General features: G+C 39.5%; 1 protein-coding gene across 2 annotated transcripts in view; it reads left to right on the plus strand.

Moving 5' to 3' along the window:
* USP32 (ubiquitin specific peptidase 32) overlaps positions 1-6,984 on the plus strand; it is a 306,890-nt gene extending 299,906 nt beyond the window's left edge. For both annotated transcript variants that reach the window (XM_077482139.1, XM_077482141.1), the window contains exon 34: positions 968-6,984. In XM_077482139.1, coding sequence (XP_077338265.1) covers positions 968-1,141 — 174 coding nt within the window. In that variant the 3' untranslated portion in view covers positions 1,142-6,984. The remainder of the gene's footprint in view (positions 1-967) is intronic.
* Positions 6,985-21,337: the final 14,353 nt, after the last annotated feature.

Below are 21,337 nucleotides of genomic sequence, written 5' to 3' on the forward strand. Positions count from 1 at the left end.
TACTCATGCAGTCTGTGACATTCATATAGAAGAGATATTGGACCGCTTTAAAGACACTACATGTCTTAAATACATTTCTGCAGAGTGAACTCCCTTACCTAACACTTCCACCCAATCCTTCCTCTCCCTAGGCCAGTGATGGCAAACCTTGTCACCCCAGATGTTTTGGAACTACATTTCCCATGATGCTCATCCACTCTGTAGTGTACTTGAGCATCATGGGAAGTGTACAAACATCTGGGGTGCCAAGGTTTGCCATCACTGTCCTAGGCATACCTTGCACTTATGGTGTTTTGGGACTGCTGACTACCTATCAATGTAAAAGTAACCTGGAATTGCTTAGCTCTAAGCACTTCTGGATTCAGAACTGTCAAAATCCCAGCTGCAGAAGCCAGGTACACAAGAGATTTGGATCTCTTTGTCATTAATCTGCATAACCTACAGGCAGTGGAATTTCGTTCTATGTATGGCCTGCGTAACCCCTTGGCGCCGGCCATACGCAAACATGCGGCCTCTTAGCGCCTGGTCCTTAGTGCAGAGGGACCGCATATTTGCATTAATTTCCAATACACCTGTGCCAAGAGTGTGTACGCTCTCGGCACAGTTACCATTGCCTAACAAAAAGCTCCTGATCGCTCCTTGCAAGCTGGAGTTTTCGTATCACATGACCACCGGGACAGCCAATCATGGCAGTCATGTGATCTTAAGCCCCACCCTGCCTCCTGGCATTATAAACCTCTTAAAGGGTCGGGAGGCGCTGGCGCTAAGAGGTTAAGACAGGGTTCCCGCCTTAAACTATTATCTAAGGCAGTTAATGGCAGATGTTCCAGGGCGTCTGCTTTCCATCTTTTGAGATTTGAAATAAAAAAAAAAGTAAAAATGCTTGGCTCACAGTATGTCTGAATGCATATCTGGTAACTGTAATGACCGCCCTAACCATTCTTATGTACATCTTTATTGTAAACAGGAACTACATCCTGACGAAATCGACACAGACTCAGCCTATATTCTTTTCTATGAGCAGCAAGGGGTGGACTATGCACAATTCCTGCCAAAGATTGATGGGAAAAAGATGGCAGACACTAGCAGCATGGATGAAGACTTTGAATCGGACTATAAAAAATATTGTGTGCTTCAGTAACATGGCTGTGCTTCCAGTTTGTTCACCTTATACATGGGAGGAAGATTAGAAAATGGAATGGAGCAATGGTGAATCCTTTTTTAAAAGTCATTAATCGATCTAAACATACTAGTGTTGAGGTCACCAATGCATGTAGGGCCATTCAACAAAACTAGACAATAGGGTAACATGACATTGCTGTTTTAAATATACTAAGGTGGTTTTATGTTTATTTTAAATATTTTTTTTCCCCTTTTTACTTTTTTGAGAAGAGTGCATAAGGACAACATAATTATCATTAGATTTCCTTAAGCCACAAGGATGTTTTTAGTGAAGGGTTGGAAACTGTGTGATATAAAGGAGTATTGTACAATGTCTCCATCTATATATTAGGACAAATTGGAATTCATGTAATAGTGAAATTATGTGCAATACCTCTTATCAGAGTTCAACACCTAGCTGCTTTATGTAGCCAAAACAATGAATGTTGATTTTTGACTGCTTGCTATGCGTAGATAGCACATACATACTCCTTAGACTGATATTAAGGTAAGCCCATCATTAGAAATACAGTGGCTGTCATTCTTCTAAAACTGTGCTGTTTGTTATGCTGTCCCGCTGTTTTAAATGCTTTGAGTCACTTACACGAAACAAGTATTTAAATTAGCAAAATAATGTTTGTTCCAGGTTGTTGACTCAAAGTATTGAAGCAAGTGAGCCAGCATGATGGCTTACAATTTGTTATTTTTAGAAGAAGCTTTAAAAATGGCAGCTCATTTGTTTCTACCAGGACAGGTTTCCCTATAAATGTAGTTTTTTTAATGTGCTTTCTATCTGGGAACTACTATGGCATGCAAGCAAAATGTATTTCACAATTTTCCTTGGGAAAAACTCAGAGGTGTATACTTTTGGAACTAGATCTTCACTATCTTCAGGGATTTTGTGGTCTTTGCGTTTATGTCTGTGGACTATTTGCAGATTGTAAATGGCAAATGCACTACCAATAGTGCACATGTTCTAGTAAAATTAAGCATTGCACTTTATTAGCAACCCCTTTTTTTAGGATGCAGGCATAAACTTGAGTTTAAACGCAAATTTTCTTTTTCTTTTTTTTTTTTTTTTTCTTTTTTACGAAGTACACGCTCAAACGTATGAATAATAATAGAAATGAAAGTTAATCCATTCTTAAAACAAAAGACAAACAGTTGGAAAAACCTAGGAAATGGCACTATACACAAGGACAACAGACTGTCATCCCTGTCCTTTCACATTTTAGTGCTCGCTTTATTTGTATGTTTCTCAACCTAAGCACAAATAATGAAATATTTGAATTGAATAGTTTTTTTTTACACCTTTATATCAAACATTATTTATCTTTTGTTAAAAATAGCTACAAACAAATTAGAAATATTTGATGGATTACTTGGTTAAATCATAATTCTATTTATACTGAAATTCTAAATCCGCTTTCAATTCCACCATTCAGTAACGGAGAAGGTCCCCACCCCCCAAAATATCTTTTTTTGTTTACGCTGCCCTCTAGACTAAAGACCATGGTTTGTGTTTTATAATTGTGTTATTGTACTAATTATTTAGGTGAATGAAGGAGCAAAAAATGTCAGCTCCAAGTAAATATGGCAGAGTGAACCCCTCCATTTTAGTGCTATGAGAAATTACAACCATACACGTTTTTTTCACCTTTTAATTGGAAATTCTGATTCATTTGTTAAAAAAAAAAAAAAAAAAAAGTTGCCATGTGCTGAACTCCATGAATTGGCTTCCTGGCCAAACACAGGCTGGTTCTCATCAAACACCAACTTTGTGTGCAACAGAAACCTAACAGTAATCTACTTTTCTGCTGGTGCCATTGAATGTCTCCTGTTTAGTGCCACACTGCAGAATATAATACTTGTAACAAACTTTCCTGTACATCTTTGTTCCGTTTCCCCAAATTCCTTCTTAGTATCGTGAACAAAACTCTTCTTGCACTACTTGTACGTCTTTTTTTTGTATTGGAACTCTCATTTTGAGGTGACTATCCTGGACCCTGCCACCCTATAGAAAACTAACAATAGCTAAGGTCTGTTCATTTAATGTCCTACAAAATGTACTGCAGATAGAACAGAGGTACATATTCACGTAAAGATGAATGATGCTGTCATTTTCCACACAACTTGGCCTTAAAGAAACTGCCATCTTTAAATATTTGCAGCTGTTCTTTTAACAGACAAGCTACAGAAGGGAAATGTGATGTGCTTCCTGAACTTGTGATTCTGTAAGTCTGGACTTTAGGCATTTGGACAGTGTCCTAGTTTTATTTTCTTCTACAACTCCCTGTGCAGTTTACATGCATTTTACATGATTAGCTTGCACAAAGTGCACCCTTCATTTTCTGCTTATCTTTTAGTGTCACTCCATACATGATAAAAACATTATAACTGACTCTGTAAGAATGAAGGTGGCCAGCTTTAGTTTTTCTCATTGACATTATCAATATGCCCTGCAAGTAAAAAAATATATAAATCATTTAAAGGGATTATCTCATGTTAATCTTTCCTGTTCTCAAACTAATTCATAAACCTTCTCTCATCATGATGCTGTATTTTTCAAATGTGGCAGCACATGATAGTGGAGATGCAGACCATAGAAGCTAATTACAGCTGTTGTTTTTGTAGAGCACTAGAAAATTATAGTGCATAAATGTTGACACTTGGAAACCTGCTCATACCTTGCTTTAAAGTGAAATTGTGCACAGCCTATGCACTTTTAAAGAATGATTTAACATTCTAAACAAGCAGTAAATGCACTTTAACACAAGTCTTCATTTACCTCTGTAGCTATATGCACTGAGGAGAAATTGATCTTCAAAGTTCACAACAGGGGCATTGAAACCCAGCTATTTTCTGTGGAGAGCAGAATTTTGTCAACTTGCCAGCCTTCTGATGTAAACACACAGCAGTTGTGTTTATCTCTTAGAAACCAACTAAAGCCCACTTTAAAGCATTTGTTATAATTTTTGAGGAATTTGAGATGTAATTGCTTCACAGTATAAGCAGCTAAAGAGGTCCGTTCTAATGATGCTTGTTAAGAATATCTAAATCATTTACACTATGTGCTTTAAATCAATCTGCTGGATCTTTCATCCCTGCTGGATTCACACACAAATTATAATCTTTGGTAAACGGTTTTAACTCGTTAAACCAATTCTTGTTTGCTGGGTAATAGGCGAAGGTAGTGATAGGTGAAAATTGTTACAAAGGGAAATATATCATAACACCTGTTACCTGTCAGGAGCTTATCTTGTTGGAGTCTATTTGCTGATTTCCAGTGTATTTGGGGGCAGATATTTCTCTGATAGTGATGTCTGAGAAGTTTCAGCTACTTCTTGGTGTTGTGCAAGGTAGCCTGCAGAACTGGCTGGGAGTGACAAGGAACGCTCCTCCAGATAGCTTTTTCTTAAACACTGTTCAATATTTTTGGTTAATAATCTTTCAGATGTGTGTTTTCATCAAGGATTGAAAGCCCCAAGCCTAGTAAAAAATGAAATGATGCTTCTATAATTAAAATTGTCAGATCACCCCTTCAAGTACTATGTTTTTCATTTTTTTGAACTGCCAAATAACTTCTTTTTACTTCTCTTGTTCTTTGCTTCCATGTGAAAATTTATTGCTGTGGTCACAATAGTATCCAAAGTCATTTTTTAAGGTTTTTTTTTTTTTTTTAAATCAAATCATTATCCTTCTTTTTTTTTTTCCTTCCCATTTATACATTTATACCCCTATTCCCTTTGTACCAGCTGTTCATGCTTTTTTGCCATTAATGCATTCTAGCCATGTCTTCATATGAGAAAGTGTCAAAGCCCTCACTAACACCTGATTCTTATTGCCATTGCTGTGCTTGCACAAAGTGCAGATTGGGGTGATTGTGCCACGAGAGGCCTCTATTATCAGAGGTCATTTTTTTTTCACTGTACATTTATCAACCACTTCAGGTAGGGGTTCCAGAAAATATTAAAAATCTCTATTTGTGATTACTTCATGCAGTAACATGAAGGGATACACCTCTCCCATAGCACCCTGTTATAGGTTTTATATGCAGTGCCATGGCACAACCATACAATGCACAAGTTCTGTAAATGATCTGCTGTTATGGAAAGTTCAGATCAGAGCAATAAGCAGCCAAATGTTCTGTGCTAGATGGGAACCCCTCTGTATTACTACACAGTGTTAGTCATATGCGGATTAGTTAGTGCCATTTATTCCTTGGAAAATCACTAGGTAATTCCCCTCTTAAATTTGTGTTAAACACAGTTCAATCAGTTTCTTCATTGTTATAAATATATTTATATGTTTTTTGCTCCTTTTATTAAGTAAAAATTTAAGAGTTTCCAAACCGCTACAGGATATTGATAGTTGTATGCTGTGTCTACTGCGTATTACTTTTTTTGTCTCCTATGTATTACAAGATTAGCGTACCCTAACTACGATGGAGTATATCGTTTTTTTTTTTACCATTGTGTAATCAGAGACTTTATCTCCAAATTTCTGATATTCACACAGGCAACAGCTAATTCTAGTAGGCCCATGATGAGATATGGTCAATAACACAGTGCATGGTTCTCCTCAACTTCACTCTAGTGAGCTGCATGCTTGTTTTGCTGTGAAATAAGAAAAATATTTGTTCCTTTTGAAAAACCTGCGTAAAACCTACTCCATTACTGGTGAATATCAATCTGTATGGTAAAATTTTAGAGGTCATGTATAACCCAATATATTACAATAATGTAACGTGAACAGCAGTAGTGGAAGCCAAACGGGCAATCCAATTTTAAGAATTTAGGAAGAAAACCGTAAGGATAGTCATAGACCGACAGGTATCTCCTCAACACAGGTGCAAAAATATGTAGTTAGCCTTGATCACACTGGCACACACCACCTTCCATAACTTACCTAACCAATTAGAACAGCACACCTATTTCTCTACTTCCACCCTTCTTGCTGGAAAATCTTCTCTTGTAGGGATTTACCCATAACGTGTCCAATTTTCATCAACTGATTAAACCAGATGTTGAACTGAAGGAGGAATCAGCCTCTGAATGGCTGCTTTGGATTACTCCATTTCCCTTTTAAGTGCTTCCACAGTCTTTAGAGCCCTTTGTTACCTTTTGTTAGGACAACTGATAATGTTTCTTGATTTCAGTTTTGTAAAACATGGAGTTATGTGGGCAGGAGTCAGTCAATAACTTTTCCAGGAAACATTATTCCATGTGAAGGATTAAACGGTCAACAGTGTCTGCCTCATGATGCCCATTTTCTCTCTTCTTACCAAGTGATCCTGCTTGTGTCTGTCAAATTCATTATCCACTACTAGCATTGCCAGTACTCAAACACAGCATAATGTGTTCCTTTAAATTTTCTTGGTTCAAAATGTGAATAAATGACAGTATATCATCTACTTATGAACAAACCACGATGGGGAAAATATGGCTGTTCTTGAAATAAAGACGTAATCATATTATTTATGTTGGTAGCACATTTATGTCTTTTTTTTTTTTTTTTTTTAATCTCATTTGTTTTATATTTGGTTGTAATTATTTTTTTAAATTATACAAGCTCAGATTAGCAGGACATTTATTAAATTAACTGTTAACAATGTTCACTTTGTAAATTCTTGTATAAAAATATTGACAATGCACTGACTTTAGAAAGATTTTTATGTACATACGCTCTCTGTAAATAATATAGTGTTGATGTTATTGAAATATAAAATGTATAAAAAAAAGTATTGGTAATTGTACATGGAGTGAACCCTGTTTATCTGTATCTATTATTCCAACAAATTAAAAGCTGTCGATGCAGAGGTTATTTTTTGGAGACTGAAGTTTTTGTGTTCTGTTAATTTAAAGATCAATGTGTATATTCTATAAAATGTGCACAAAAGATGAAACATTCAATGTGAACTGAAACACTGCTGCTTAACCTGTAGCGCCACCAGGGGGCATAGGAGACCTAATTATGTTGCAGTTACAAGGCATTAAGAATAAGAACACATGAATTGTGGTGGTTTTTTTTCCCCCCCCTGCCAAATTGCCCTTGCTGTCATAAGGCAATACCAGCTGAGTTTGTCCTACTTTGCCAAATACCTCTAGAAAGTCACAATTAATACATTTATGTTTTGAATGAAATCCTTTTACTTGAAACACGTTTACTGTATCTTTCAGTAAACTCTGACTGTAGAGATCTGCGTGGATGGGGAATTGTGTTAAAGTTCGACATGAGTTTGGGATGCTCCTAAGATAATTATGAATTCATTAACCAAGAGTAGAACTCATTCTGATCTACCTATGACCTGCTACAAGCATTGTTTGCGTTCTGTGGTCCCACAAAAGCAAATGCCAGTTAACATAGGCCTTCAATCTGCAATTTGTTAGCAGATCTAACGGCCAATAGCTGTTCTGTCAACCCCCCTCCCCCCAAGGAGGAGCTAGTGTGTTTTTACATACCTGGGTTACAAGTCTGTATTAAGTATGCTTCCATACAGCTAATCTGTGTCCATTTCGATAATGTTCTCAGTTTTTATAGAACATTATGAAACTTCACCCTGTATCCAGGTCCCTTACCATTCTAAAGGAAACCTCTCCTGAGAGAATGCTGGAGGCTTCCACTAAAATGCGAATTGCCTGGATTCTATGCTTACCCTTTTTACTTCAATACTTTGAGTCCCTGATTAGGAACAGTTATTAAACTTCTGACTGTACTTTGACTTTTCTAATATGTATACATACTCCAACTTGGTAATGTAAAAATATGGAAGCCAAAGATTCACCTTAAACACTTGCCTCCTGAGCACTTTCATCCCCTTCCCGACCAGGCCAATTTTCAGCTTTTTTTTTTTCAGCTTTTTCAGGCCTTAATAAAATATACTAGCAAATTTTCAGTGCTCACATGAACATGCATCTTTAATATAAACACTGGACCTAATACCTAGGTAAGTTACAGGTAATATTTCTTATTACTACTATTATCCATGCCAATAAACACAGATAAAGCTGAGTCATAAGGCAAAACTTTATGATTTTTTTTTTAGTGGATGCTACATGATATATTGTTAAGTGAAAAAGACATATGTACATACAATTTGCTGCACTCATATGTAAGACAGGCAGCTATTAGTTTGTTTGTACAATAACAAATCAATATTTCAAATTTTAACACAAGTGATTTATGATACATAGTGATCACACTATGTGTTGTACTGTGCTTTGTAGATCCACAAGTGTTATCACAATTTATACCCTGGAATAACTGAACCTAGTTTTAGATCAAACTGGCAATTAAGATGTTATTTTACTCATATTCTCTATTAGGAATTGCTGTGAACAGTATGCACATTTATGTAACATTTCAGAAATTCATTAGGTATGAAAAGGAAACCTGTGTGAAATGTATAGGCAGTAATTACCCTCTAGTTATAAACATTTTAGCTCTCCTTAAGGGTTAACCTCATGTGTGGTTTGTTTTGCATATTTATATTAGTCTAGCTTGAATCAATGAAAGTATGCATTATATCCATACCTGTGGAACCTCTGCGGAAGTGGAGAAGTAGTCATTGCTACTTCAGTGATTTCCGAAGTCTTCCAGGTCCCATGCTGAGCAGCTGCCTACTGTATAATAACCACAAGGGGTCGCTAAGTTAGCATGGCTGCCATTTAGAGATATCTTTGCATTTTTTCATTTTCCTCAATGAATGCAAAGCATCCAATGATTGAATGTGGTGGGGATTGCGACATTAACCATTCCCCCTTCCACCCCTAGGCGGTGGCTGTGACGATCAAGTAACCCCTATGGTTACTATAAAGCCGAGCATGGGACCCTGAAGACCACAGCAACTGCAACAGTGATTCTCACATCAGACCTACAGGTATGTCTCTATGCAGTCCAAACCATACCTGGAGTTTGGCATTAGGTCACTGCCCCTGAATAAGTAAAAAGATACTGTACATTTGGACTTTAATTTGCTTTATGCTGGATCTGAGTCTGTGACCAAAACATATCAAAGTATTTTTTCATAGCGTGGCATGCAATGGCAGCCCATGCATTTATTCCATGACAGGTATACTTTAAATTGTCCATATATTATTTGCATTATATTTGATCAGACACACATTCCCAAGTTTCCAGCTCACAACTGATATTGTGAAATTGCAATGCCCTAATCCCACTGTCAAAAACAGCCCTTGAGCTTCATTATTTTGCCAGGAATATGAAGTTGGAAGTTCTGAGAGTGGCTGCAGGAGGTAAGGAAGTATGAACCTCCAACACACCAGGAAGTGATCGAGACCTCAGTAACTTTACAAACACTGGTGTAAATTGTGGAAGAGAGAGGTCTACTGTAAAAGGAACCCTAAAGCTTCTTTTCCTGTTGTATTGCAGCAACATAGGTAGTGTGCAAACCACTGTTCTTTGTGGCAGCATTCATTTTGATTGACAACCATTGCAATGTTAGAGTAGCAGCACCCCTGCACTGCATCTAACTATAATGCACATGCTATGCATAGTTCTCTGCAATAAAAAAAAAGTCAGGTCCAATTTGCAGGCTGTTGTGTTTTGGCAGCCCATTCACAATGAATAGGCTGCTTTAATGCAACATATAATAACTTACAACATAATGCATCACAACAGCCAAGAGAAATGTGAATGGGCCCTAAAAATATTTATGTCATGCCCTTTGCTTATAAGTTTGACGGAGTCACTGACATTAAAGGATTTGCACTACATCTTACAACTAAATTTCTAACTTATTAAAGCAGAGGTCCACCCTAAAGTGGACCTTCCGTTCATCGGAACCCTCCCCCCCTCCGGCGCCACAATTGGCACCTTTCAGGGGGGAGGGGGGGGCAGATACCTGTACAGTACAGGTATCTGCACCCACTTCCGGGATAGCTCTCTGCGGAAAGCGGCGTAGATTACGCCCCTTTCCGAAAGTCCCCCGCTGCCTGCTGGGAAACACACAGATCCCAGAGGCCCCGGGTCCATCCTTATTGCGCAGCGCGACTCGCGCATGCGCAGTAGGGAACCGGGAAATGAAGCCGAAGGGCTCCACTTCCTGATTCCCATACCCAAGATGGCGGGGGCAGCACCCGAGAGACGATCGAGAGATCGGCTTCGGGTGCCGACATCGCGGGCGCGCTGGACAGGTAAGTGTCACTATTTTAAAAGTCAGCAGCTGCAGTATTTGTAGCTGCTGGCTTTTAAAAAAAAAAAAAAAAAAACACGGAGTCCCGGCAGACTCCCGCTTTAAAGTTCAACCGGATTTCTCTGATCAGTTGCCATTACTGGTAATAGTAGACATCAAAGATGGATTAACAAAATATTTATAGTGTTGCTCAACATTTTGAAATACAGTGTTATCAGCTATATGAAGAGTAAGGGAAAAAAATAAATTTTTTTCTTCATTTTGGACAGTCTAAGCCCCTGTACACACGGTCGGAGATTTCCACAACCAAATCTGTCAGATTTTGTCCGTCAGATTTAGTCTGACGGATTGTGTCCGAAACTGTTGCATACACACGGTCAGACTAAGTTGTCGAAAAATCCGATCTTTCAGAACGTGATGACATAATTTCGTTACGATGGGACTAGATTCAGGCTAGTAGCCAATAGCTTTGATGTAGGAATTTGATCTGAGCATGCCTGGCACTTGGTCCGATCAAAATTCTCTACACATGATCGGATTACGTCCGACCGGCCCAGTTGGTCGGGAAATATTTCCAACATGTTGGAAAATTGGGTCCGACGGAGATTCGGATGGAATCAGTCCGATGCATACTACACACAGTCGGATTATCTGACGACACGGTCCGATAAGACGCATTCCGACGGATTCTCCGACCGTGTGTACGCAGCATAAGACTATTATAACCTCTATACATTTTTTTTCTGTGTCCCAATTGGAGAGATTACACACTACTTCCTGTCCCACAGCCAAAACAGGAGTGAGAAGAAATTCCTTCAAGTGAGATAATCCCTGATTGTTACCAGAACTAGTGTCCCCATTGGAAGACATCCCCTCTGTTACTGTTCTGGGGACAACCCAAAATTTGGGATTTTCTTTCAGTGCTTATTACATGATGAATAGAGAGGGTGTATCTGCCTAACGGGGACACAGACGGCAATAAAAACATGGCTGGTGTTCTAATCCCTCTCCACTCTATTCAAAACATAAAAAATTATTTTGTCTTAAGTTACACCACAAGGTGGTTGTAAACCTTTAAATATATCCATTGAAGTGACTGGCCTCAGGTGATACACAGAGAGGAAGCAAATCCTCCTACATAAGTTGTACCTATCTATCTACAGCGGTCTTTCCCCTGCAGAATTTACATAGGATCTCTCAGCTCTGAAAAACAGGGGGCTGGAAGCTGAAGTTACACTCAGTGAGGAGAGTTCTGAGAGCTGATTGGAGGGAAAGGACACACCCCCTTCACAAAGCACACAGGGACAGAGCTGAAGCTGCCCATCAGACTGTGCCCTGTCTTGTCACTATTTTTCTCTTGGTGTCAGGAAAACTTGTCAGAAGTAATTCAAGCTGATAACAGAGAAAGTATCTGCAGACAGAAATTACACTTGGTGCTCTGGATTGAGACAAGTACACATTATAGAGGAATATGCTTTGTTCATATTTTATGTCTGAGGTTTACAACCACTTTAAAGAGGAAGTAAACCCTGATGAGTTTACTTCCTCTTTGATTCCCTGCAAAGGTAAAGCATAATGGACTACTATGCATTGCATAGTAATCCATTATGTGTCACTTACCTGACACTGGAGCCAGCGAAGTCACCGCTGTCCCCTGTAGTCCGGAGCCTCCATCTTCTTGGTGGGTCTCGCTTCTCCGGCGCTGTCATTCATCGGAGCCGCGATGACGTCACTCCCGCGCATGCGCACGGGAGACGCTGCTCGCGGCATATCGCCGTTAACTGAGGCGCACTCAGTGCACCTGCATGCTGCTGTCTACGGCGCATGCGCCGTAGAGAGTGGTGCCTGTCTTTCGGAAAATATCTCCTAAACCGTGTAGGTTTAGGAGATATTTCTTGGACCTACAGGTAAGCCTTAATCTAGGCTTACCTGTAGGTCAAAGTGGTTTGTAAGGGTTTTACAACCACTTTAAGTTATTACAGTACTCTTAACCCTTCTAGTAAACAAACACTGCAAATGAGCCTTTGAGTAGTGAGTAGTTATACTTGGTCTGTACTAGAATGTAATTGATCTCTTCATGACCAAAGGTCAATAAAGCCTAGATGCCCACCTAAATAATGTATACATTGTTTTTTTTAAGGTGATATGAGACTTTTATTTTGCACAGTGCCTTAATAAATATTTTTTTTTTTTATGACCTAAAATAACATGTTAAGTTTTTTTTTTTTTTTTTTTTTTTTTTTTTTATACATGTATTTTCTTTATTTTACATATGATTGTAATCAATTTTTCTCTTTACATTTTTTTATTTTTTTTTTTTTTTTTTTTACAGATGGCAGTGCACAGTGAAGAATCATGTGTTTCTATGACTTTCTCTGTGTAGATATGAATGGACTGATTCCACCATTTGCGAAATTACATCAAAGCGAAGACTCAATTTTTCTATTTTTGAGCCGCTTGGATGAAATGTGTCTGAAAAAAACACAATGCACTTTTTTTTTCTTTATTTAGAGGGCATGGTGTATTTTTAAGTGTATTAAAGCCTAGTACATACGATCAGAAAATCAGACGAAAAATACCACCTTCGAACCGATCGTGATGCGATAATCTGATTAGTACACAGCGTTTGAGAGCCCATCATGACAGTTCATCCGAAATTATCTGAAGGGACAAACATGAAAATTGTTCTCGTATAATACCAGATCGGATGATTTTCATTGAATCAGTACAGTTTTCGTCTGAAAATACAATACAATAAATTACATCACTTCCAAAGTTGTAGTCTTTCATACTCAAATTTTTGATATGAGCCTAGCATGCAAAAAAAAAATGGATGATTATTTGATATTCTCATGGTGAGTACAAGGCTTTAGAGTTTGTCATTTAGGGCTCGACTCCACTCTCTGCTATATACCTCAATTGTGGCCAACCCCACTATTCAGAACATTAGTACCGTAAAAATAAGAAAATTAATGTTTTATAAATCGGTTTAATTGTTTTAGACCCCTTTTATGGTCCTTTCACACGGGGCGGATCAGTTCTGATCCGCCCCGTGGATATCCGTTTGCTCAGCGGGGATCACTCCGCCGATCCCCGCTGAGCAGGGAGATGACAGGTCCGTCTCTGCACACTGCGCAGGGATGGACCTGTCACAGCGCCGCTCTCCCCTATGGGAGATCGGATGACGACGGACCGCAGTGCCCGTCGTCACCCGATCCGATCCGCAGACGGATGGAAAAATAGCTTTTTCCTCCATTGCACTTTTTCGGATCGGAGCGGGTCGGATGTCAGCGGACATGTCACCACTGACATCCGACGCTCCATAGAGCTCTATGGAGCACCCGTTCAGGTCCGCCTGAAAAACTGACAGGCGGGCCTGAACGGGACGTCAGTGTGAAAGGGGCCTTACTCTGGGGCAGTTTTCAGGCACTTTAGCGCTCGAAATAGCCTCTGCTAAGCGCCTGAAAACTGCTTCCTATTCATTCCAGTGTGTGTTTTCACAATGAGGCGATGCGCTTGTGGGACGTTCTGAAAAGTTCTGCAAGCAGCATCTTTAGAACAGGTTGGAAGGTCTGTATTTAGTGCTACCAAATTGCCCTGCCCATTGGAATGAAGGGGCAGCGCTTTTTAAGCACTTTGAAAGCGCTGCAAAACTGGAATTTTTACCCTTTATTGGGGGATAAAAACATGCCCCGCTAGCTAAAACGATCAGTGCTTTAGCGCGAACGGCCGACGGTTTCAGTGTGAAAGTATCCTTAAAGCAGGTATATGACTATGAGAAGGTTCCTAAATGCATAAAGGCCTGATTCACACTTATGCAGGTTGCAGTTTGCATATTACAGGTGCATTTCAAGTTTTTCAATACACGCTTTTGATCCATTGAAGTCTATAGAATAAAAAACAGAAAAAGTCCCTGGCCCTTTCCTTAAAATGCATAGATGTGAACTACATACATAGGAAACCATTAAATAGATTGTAGTGTGTTTCTGCAAAACTGAAAACGCACTAAAAAAAATGCATAGATGTGAACCAGGTCTTCATGTGGTGGTGTTTGTATTTGATAGTTCTGTACTTCACATAGCTTCCGTGACTTTCAGGAACCATTTAAAGTTCATTGTACCCTTAATTGTGCTTTTTCCAATTACTCCAACGCATTTCATCAAAATGATGACATTTACTGAATTATACAAAACTTTGCTGGGATTTCAGGGTAAATGGAAACTCTTGGTCATCCTTCAACTCTTTGTTAAGCACTGTTTTTTTTTTTTTTTTTGTGGACAAACCAATTTGGTTAGGATAACTGGGTGTCATTGTGAACACGCGATTGTGAATTGTGCCAATCAATTCCCAATTCTTAGTTTCCGCTACCAGCCACTTTGTCTAAAAAGGGAGCTGCCTAAAAAGTCCTGCAAAGGTCATACTAACAAAAATGTCTGCAAAAAAAAAAAAAAACTCCCTCCGAGATCCAACTCTAGGCAAAATAGACCCAATTCCAATCAACACACGTTTACATACACACTTGTGAATGTAACTAGTATTTTTTCAGATAAAGTATGACATTTAGGTCTACTGGCCCTTAAAAATAAGTTGGTTGCAAACCTGAGCAATTTAAAAAAAAAAATATTTAATGTAAACCTACAAAGCATAGGAGAATTTCAGTGAAAATATTAAGGCAGCTGAAATTATAGGCAAGGTCCGACCCCCCCCCCCATCCCCCCAGTCATCATGGTTCAGCAGGCTGCCCATCAGATTAAAGGACTAAAAGACAGAGCAAGGAGGGGTGCCAAGGGCTAAGTTTTTACAGGGGAAAAAAAATAATAATACTTTGGAATACAAGCTTAGATCATCAGATCATTTTGTCGTCATATTCTTTATATAAAATTGCTCATGTTTGTGCCAACTTAAAAACTTTAAATAAGGTAAACCTGCTATTAAATTGTAAATATTACTGTACTGCAAATAGAAAATTGACCAAGCTAGTGAACATAATCACTTAGATGGGTGGTAGTTAGATAGCAAACATAAAGTTTTTTTATTTTATTTTTAAATTGGATATTACTAGCAGGCATGCAGCAAATAATACCAAAAGTTAGCGCACTAGCGAAAAAAAACTTATCAGTACCAAAGTAACATTCAGCAGCTCTTCCAGCAGGCACTGTACTGTGGAGTGCTAAAGTACAGATTACTGGTATGTAGGTGTAAATAAATACTTATGAACATAAAAGTGGTTTAAATTATATTTTTAAATCTGCTTGGATTTCAACTTTCATTTTAGTGTGAAAAATTACTCACTTGTTCAATTTGTGCAGTTTTTTGTTTTACTATTTTATACAATAAATAGAATAAAATGGTACATAAACACCGCACTAAAGATATCCTTATAGTTTAAATTAGGTTTTACAAACATAGGCATTGATCTATCACCTCTTTTTTTCTGTTTATAAAACACAAACCACAAAGGCGGCCTGTCATAAAGAAAGTTTATAGGGACCATTGTGGATCAGACATTAACAGTCTTCTATTGGAGGATATTCTAACAGACATTTAAGAAAAAGATTTGCTGAAACCAGAACTGAATGTGATTTATAAAATACTAAGGCAGTTGGACCAGGGAACTAACATTCAGAATTCAGCAAAGAGGGACTACACCTTTCTACAGGTTTCTTTTAAAGGCTAATTATTGCAACAAAAAAAAAGAATACTTAAGCCCCATACACACTATCAGTTTTTCTGCTGAGTTTTTCCTTCAGATTTACCAAAACCATATAATATGAGGTCAAACCTGAGTAGTTTGCAATTGTATGCAATCAGGCAGTCCCTTGTACTACATGGTTTTGGTAAACCTGATGGAAAAACTCAGCAGAAAAACTGATAGTGTGTATGGGGCATTACACATATATTTGAAGAAACAAAAATACGTATTTTTTATTTTTTGCAAATCAGCCTGCATCAGTGGATTGCAGGTGCAATGTCAGGCCTCTGCAGACTCTTCTTCCAGCTCCTTGTCTTTACTGAGATATGGGCTTTCAGTTAGACACTTGAAGTCAATGAACGTCAAGTTCAGTACCACACTTTTGTTCCATTGTGAACAACTGTGGGTAGAGGGAATATGTTGTTTATTCTATTTTAAAGAATGGTGTGATTTTTGCAATTAGAGCCCCACCAATTTCAAATTTGACAGCTGCTTCTGGGGAAATGGGGGGGAGGGGTGCTTAATTTGGGTGTAACATGGTCTTAAAAGTGCCGTTAGCTTTGAAAGCACAGTTTCAGCCAAAGAGTGAAGTGTTAGATCGACTGTCCATTTTTTATTGTCATCCATGCTCCTCTTGGTGAGGTTGTCAGGACACGAAATCGTGAGAAGTCTTTCCAGCATAGACAAAGACAAAAACGCAAAGTATTGGGAGGTCCACGTTTTCACGCAATGTAGTATATGTTGGATTCTTCCATCCATGCTAAATAGCACAGATGGATAAGTCTCCCACTGCAGTTTTGTATTAGATTGGATACAGCCACTGTTCTGCTAAATGTTTTCTGTCCTGCTCTTTGACTTATCAGTCAAATAATCAAGTGGAAGGGTGGCAACAGGGTCATTTACAGTGCAAATTTTGACCAGATCAGAACTGACCCAAATTTGCATAATTCATGGCCAGCTTTAGGCATTAGATCAACAAGGATAGACCTTATTCAGAGGATCTTAGGCTTGTGACATCTTGCAGTAACTAACATATGAGTTCCTTAGTGTTTGTGTAGTCTGCAGACAGATAATGGTGGATTATTTTTGAATCAATTTTTGAATTTGCATCAGATGGTATGAAAAACGTATAGTAACGGATAGTAACACTCCATCTAATTCTGAACATAGTAGTAGTATTTTGTTTATGAATGTGATAGAGAAGTATTTTGTATTTCTCCAAGTTTGACACTTTGAGATTGCGTGAAGTAGCTCAAACTTGAATAAAATTTTACAGTGTCATTAAGACTAGCATTTCTTCATACACAGTACCTGCCACCCCCCCCCCCCCCCCCCCCATTCAGCCACATTCCATCTGCTTTTTCTCTTTTATTGGGGTTAATGGGAATTCTTGTCAAGTGCAGAACATGCATTCACAAGGCTTTAAGAGCAATACACTTGTATAAATCATTGATTTTTTTTCTGAATGCTGACATAGATGTGTTTTGCATACTTGTTGATCTGACATCTACAGTATCTCACAAACGTCATTATACCCCTCACATTTATGTAAATATTTTATTATATCTTTTCATGTGACAACACTGAAGAAATTACACTTTGCTAAAATGTAAGGTAGTGAGTGTACAGCTTGTATAAAAGTGTAAATTTACTGTCCCTTCAAAATAACTCAACACACAGGCATTAAATGGCTGGCAACAAAAGTCAGTACCCCCGTAAGTGAAAATGTCCAAATTGGGTCCAATTCATAATTTTTCCTCTTTGGTGTCATGGGACTCATTTGATATGTACCTTGGAGGTGAGCCTGACGTGCAGAGGGGGAGACCTCTTGTACAGCCCTGGGATCACTGGATCGGGGACAGTGATCAAAGGAGCACAGTGAGGTATGAGTGCCTGCAGGGTTCACTTGGCTGGGGATAATGTCAGCTGATAGAGATAGGAACAGACTTGATTGTTGTAGATGCAGGTAAGCGGATGCAGATGCACACAGATGCAGGACAGCAGGCAGGAGAAGGGTCAAACTAGCCAGGTCATAAACAGCGGAACAATCAGGCAGAGAATGGTCAAAATTTAGGCAGGGTTGATAACAGAAGGTCAGGCCAACAGATAGACAAAGCAAGGTCAAGGCAAGCCAAAGGTCAGGACTGGAGACAGCAGCGAGGTCAGGAAGCCGGGTAAGTACTGGATCAGATGCGAGTTCAGGATCAGGTCACAGGATAAGCTGCAGCTCAAACAGCAAGGAATCCATACGAGAGAAGCCCCTTTTAAAGGTCACTGGGCGCCAAGGCAGCGTCACTGCGCACGTGTGCACGATCTCCACAATCTGCGCCTGCGCATTGGCGCAAGTCTGTTCACTGCTGGATGCCTGTAAGCTGGAACATGTCTCGGTGAGCTTGAGCGCCTGTTATCAGTTGCAGCGTGTCCATGACATCATTAGTGTTATGCGGTCTCAGGTGTTACTGGGTAGCAGGTGTGTTAAATTTGGTGTTATTGTTCTCACTCTCTCATTCTGGTCACTGGAAGTTCAGCATTGCACATCAAGAGCTCTCTGAGGATCTGAAAAAAAGAACTGTTGCTTTACATAAAGATGGCCTAGGCTATAAGAAGATTGCCAAGATCCTGAAACTGAGCTGCAGCATGGTGGCCAAGACCATACAGCATTTTAACAGGACAGGTTCTACTCAGAAAAGACCTCGCATTGGTCAACCAAAGAAGTTAAGTGCACATGCTCAGCATCATATCCAGGGGTTGTCTGTGGGAAATAGACATATGAGTGCTGCCAGCATTGCTGCAGAGGTTGAAGGGGTGGGGGGGGGGGGGGGTCACCCTGTCAGTGCTCAGACCGTATGCCGCACACCGAATCAAATTGGTGTGCATGGCTGTCATTCCAGAGGGAAGCCTCTTCTAAAGGTGATGCACAAGAAACCCCACAAACAGCAGAAGAAAAGCAGACTAAGGACATGGATTACTGGAACCATGTCCTGTGGTCTGACGAGACCAAGATAAACTTATTTGGTTCAGATGGTGTCAAGCATATGTGGCAGCAACCAGGTGAGGAGTACAAAGACAAGTGTGTCTTGCCTACAGTTAAGTATGGTGGTGGGAGGGTCATGGTCTGGGGCTGTATGAGTGCTGCCGACACTGGCAGCGCTCATGCAGTACTCATGAGTACACCCTTCACATTTTTGTAAATATTTTATTATATAATTTCATATGACAACGCTGAAGAAATTACACTTTGCTACAATGTAAAGTAGTGCGTGTACTGCCTGTATAACAGTGTAAATTTGCTGTCCCCTCAAAATAACTCAACACACAGCCATTAATGTCTAAACCGCTGGCAACAAAAGTGAGTACACCCCCTAAGTGAAACTGTCCAAGTTGGGCTCAAAGTGTCAATATTTTGCGTGGCCACCATTATTTTCCAGCACTGCCTTAACATTCTTGGGCATGGAGTTCACCAGAGCTTCACAGGTTGCCACTGGAGTCCTCTTCCACTCCTCCATGATGACATCACAGAGCTGGTGGGAACCTTCCACTCCACCTTCCATTTGAGGATGCCCCACAGATGCTCAATAGGGTTTAGGTTTGGAGACATGTTTGGCCATTCCATCACCTTTACCTTCAGCTTCTTTAGCAAGGCAGTGGTCATCTTGAAGAGGTATATGGGGGTCTTTATCATGCTGGAATACTGGCCTTCGGCCCAGTCTCCGAAGGGAGCAGATCTTGCTCGGCATCAGTATGTCACAGTACATGTTGGCATTCATGGTTCCCTCAATAAACTGTAGCTCTCCAGTGCCGGCAGCACTCATACAGCCCCAGACCATGGCACTTCCACCACCATGCTTGACTGTAGGCAAGACACTTGTCTTTGTACTCCTCACCTGGTTGCTGCCACACATGCTTGACACCATCTGAACCAAATAAGTTTATCTTGGTCTCATCAGACCACAGGACATTGTAACACTAATGAGTCACATGACACTGGGGAGGGAAAATGGCTAATTGGGCCCAATTTTGACATTTTCACTTAGGGGTGTACTCACTTTTGTTGCCAGCAGTTTAGACATTAATGGCTGCGTGTTGATTTATTTTGAAAGGACAGCAAATTGACACTGTTATACAAGCTATACACTCACTACTTTACATTGTAGCAAAGTGCAATTTCTTCAGTGTTGTCACATGGAAAGATATAATAAAATATTTACAAAATGTGAGGGGTGTACTCACTTTTGTGAGATACTGTATCGAAACCCAAAAACAGAAATGTGATTTATTGAATTTTACCAGTTCTCAGACGTGGTTGCTGCATACGTTTTCTTTTTTTCCCCCCTTTATTTTCACCTGTTGATCTTAAGAATAACACAGTTTCTGTCCTAGGATGGCTATGCTCACTCTTCCACTGTATTTATGGAGGGAGCCATGGTTTTCATACTAGGCTGCTCCCCCAGTTTGGACTACAAACTTGTGTTTCAATTTATCTCTGTTTCATGGGAGAATGTGGAATTTGTAGTTTAGTTTACATAGGATAGCTTGAAAGGAAAAAAAAACTAAAATGTTTTTATTTTGTTTTCACTTACAGTATATTACAAAAGAAGAGAGTTTGCCTTTGTTATCTGACTGAACTGTCTGTTGATCCCATCCCCATATACATATAGTAAAGGCATATTCCTCAGAAAAGTGGAACTTTAAATGGAAGTATGTAGAAAAAATATTCAATTTTATTACATGAATAGTCAACTCTTGGTGAAACATTTAACACATAATACAAAACATTGGATAAAACCAGAACATATAATGAGAACCTAAAATTGAAAGACCAACTAGGAACCGAAGCCCAAAAGCTGTCAAAACGACAGACAATCCAACGCGTTTTGAAAAACACACATGGTTTTTAATCTTCTTCAGGGACTGAACCGGGCTTATTGTTTTCAAAGCTGAGAGTTGGATCCACAATGATGAAATAGACGTCATCACAAAACATGTACACAATAATGAGACACAGTCATGTAAAACAACATGACTGTTACAGCTGGTTTACAGAAAATAATTCTGACTACCGTTAGGAGCATTTCACCAACCCAGATATAATTATTCAGTTAAGAATAAAAGGAACAAAGAGGAATATTCATCCACCACATGTATGTGTAGATCAAAAATGCCAGGTTTCCGTTACATCAGAGGGGGCGGGGTCACCCATACGTCACTGGGGAACCCCTGGCTCCCTTCACCAGCGTCAGAGGGGGCGGGGTCAGGTGACGAGTGGCCCCGCCCTCCTAATATAAGAAACGTCAGCGCTGGGATCTCTGCAGTGTCTCCGGAGTGGAGAC

This window comes from Lithobates pipiens, unplaced genomic scaffold (assembly GCF_037356315.1).
Source record: "Lithobates pipiens isolate NorthernLeopardFrog02 unplaced genomic scaffold, aLitPip1_a1.2 Scaffold_16, whole genome shotgun sequence".
Taxonomy (NCBI): domain Eukaryota; kingdom Metazoa; phylum Chordata; class Amphibia; order Anura; family Ranidae; genus Lithobates; species Lithobates pipiens.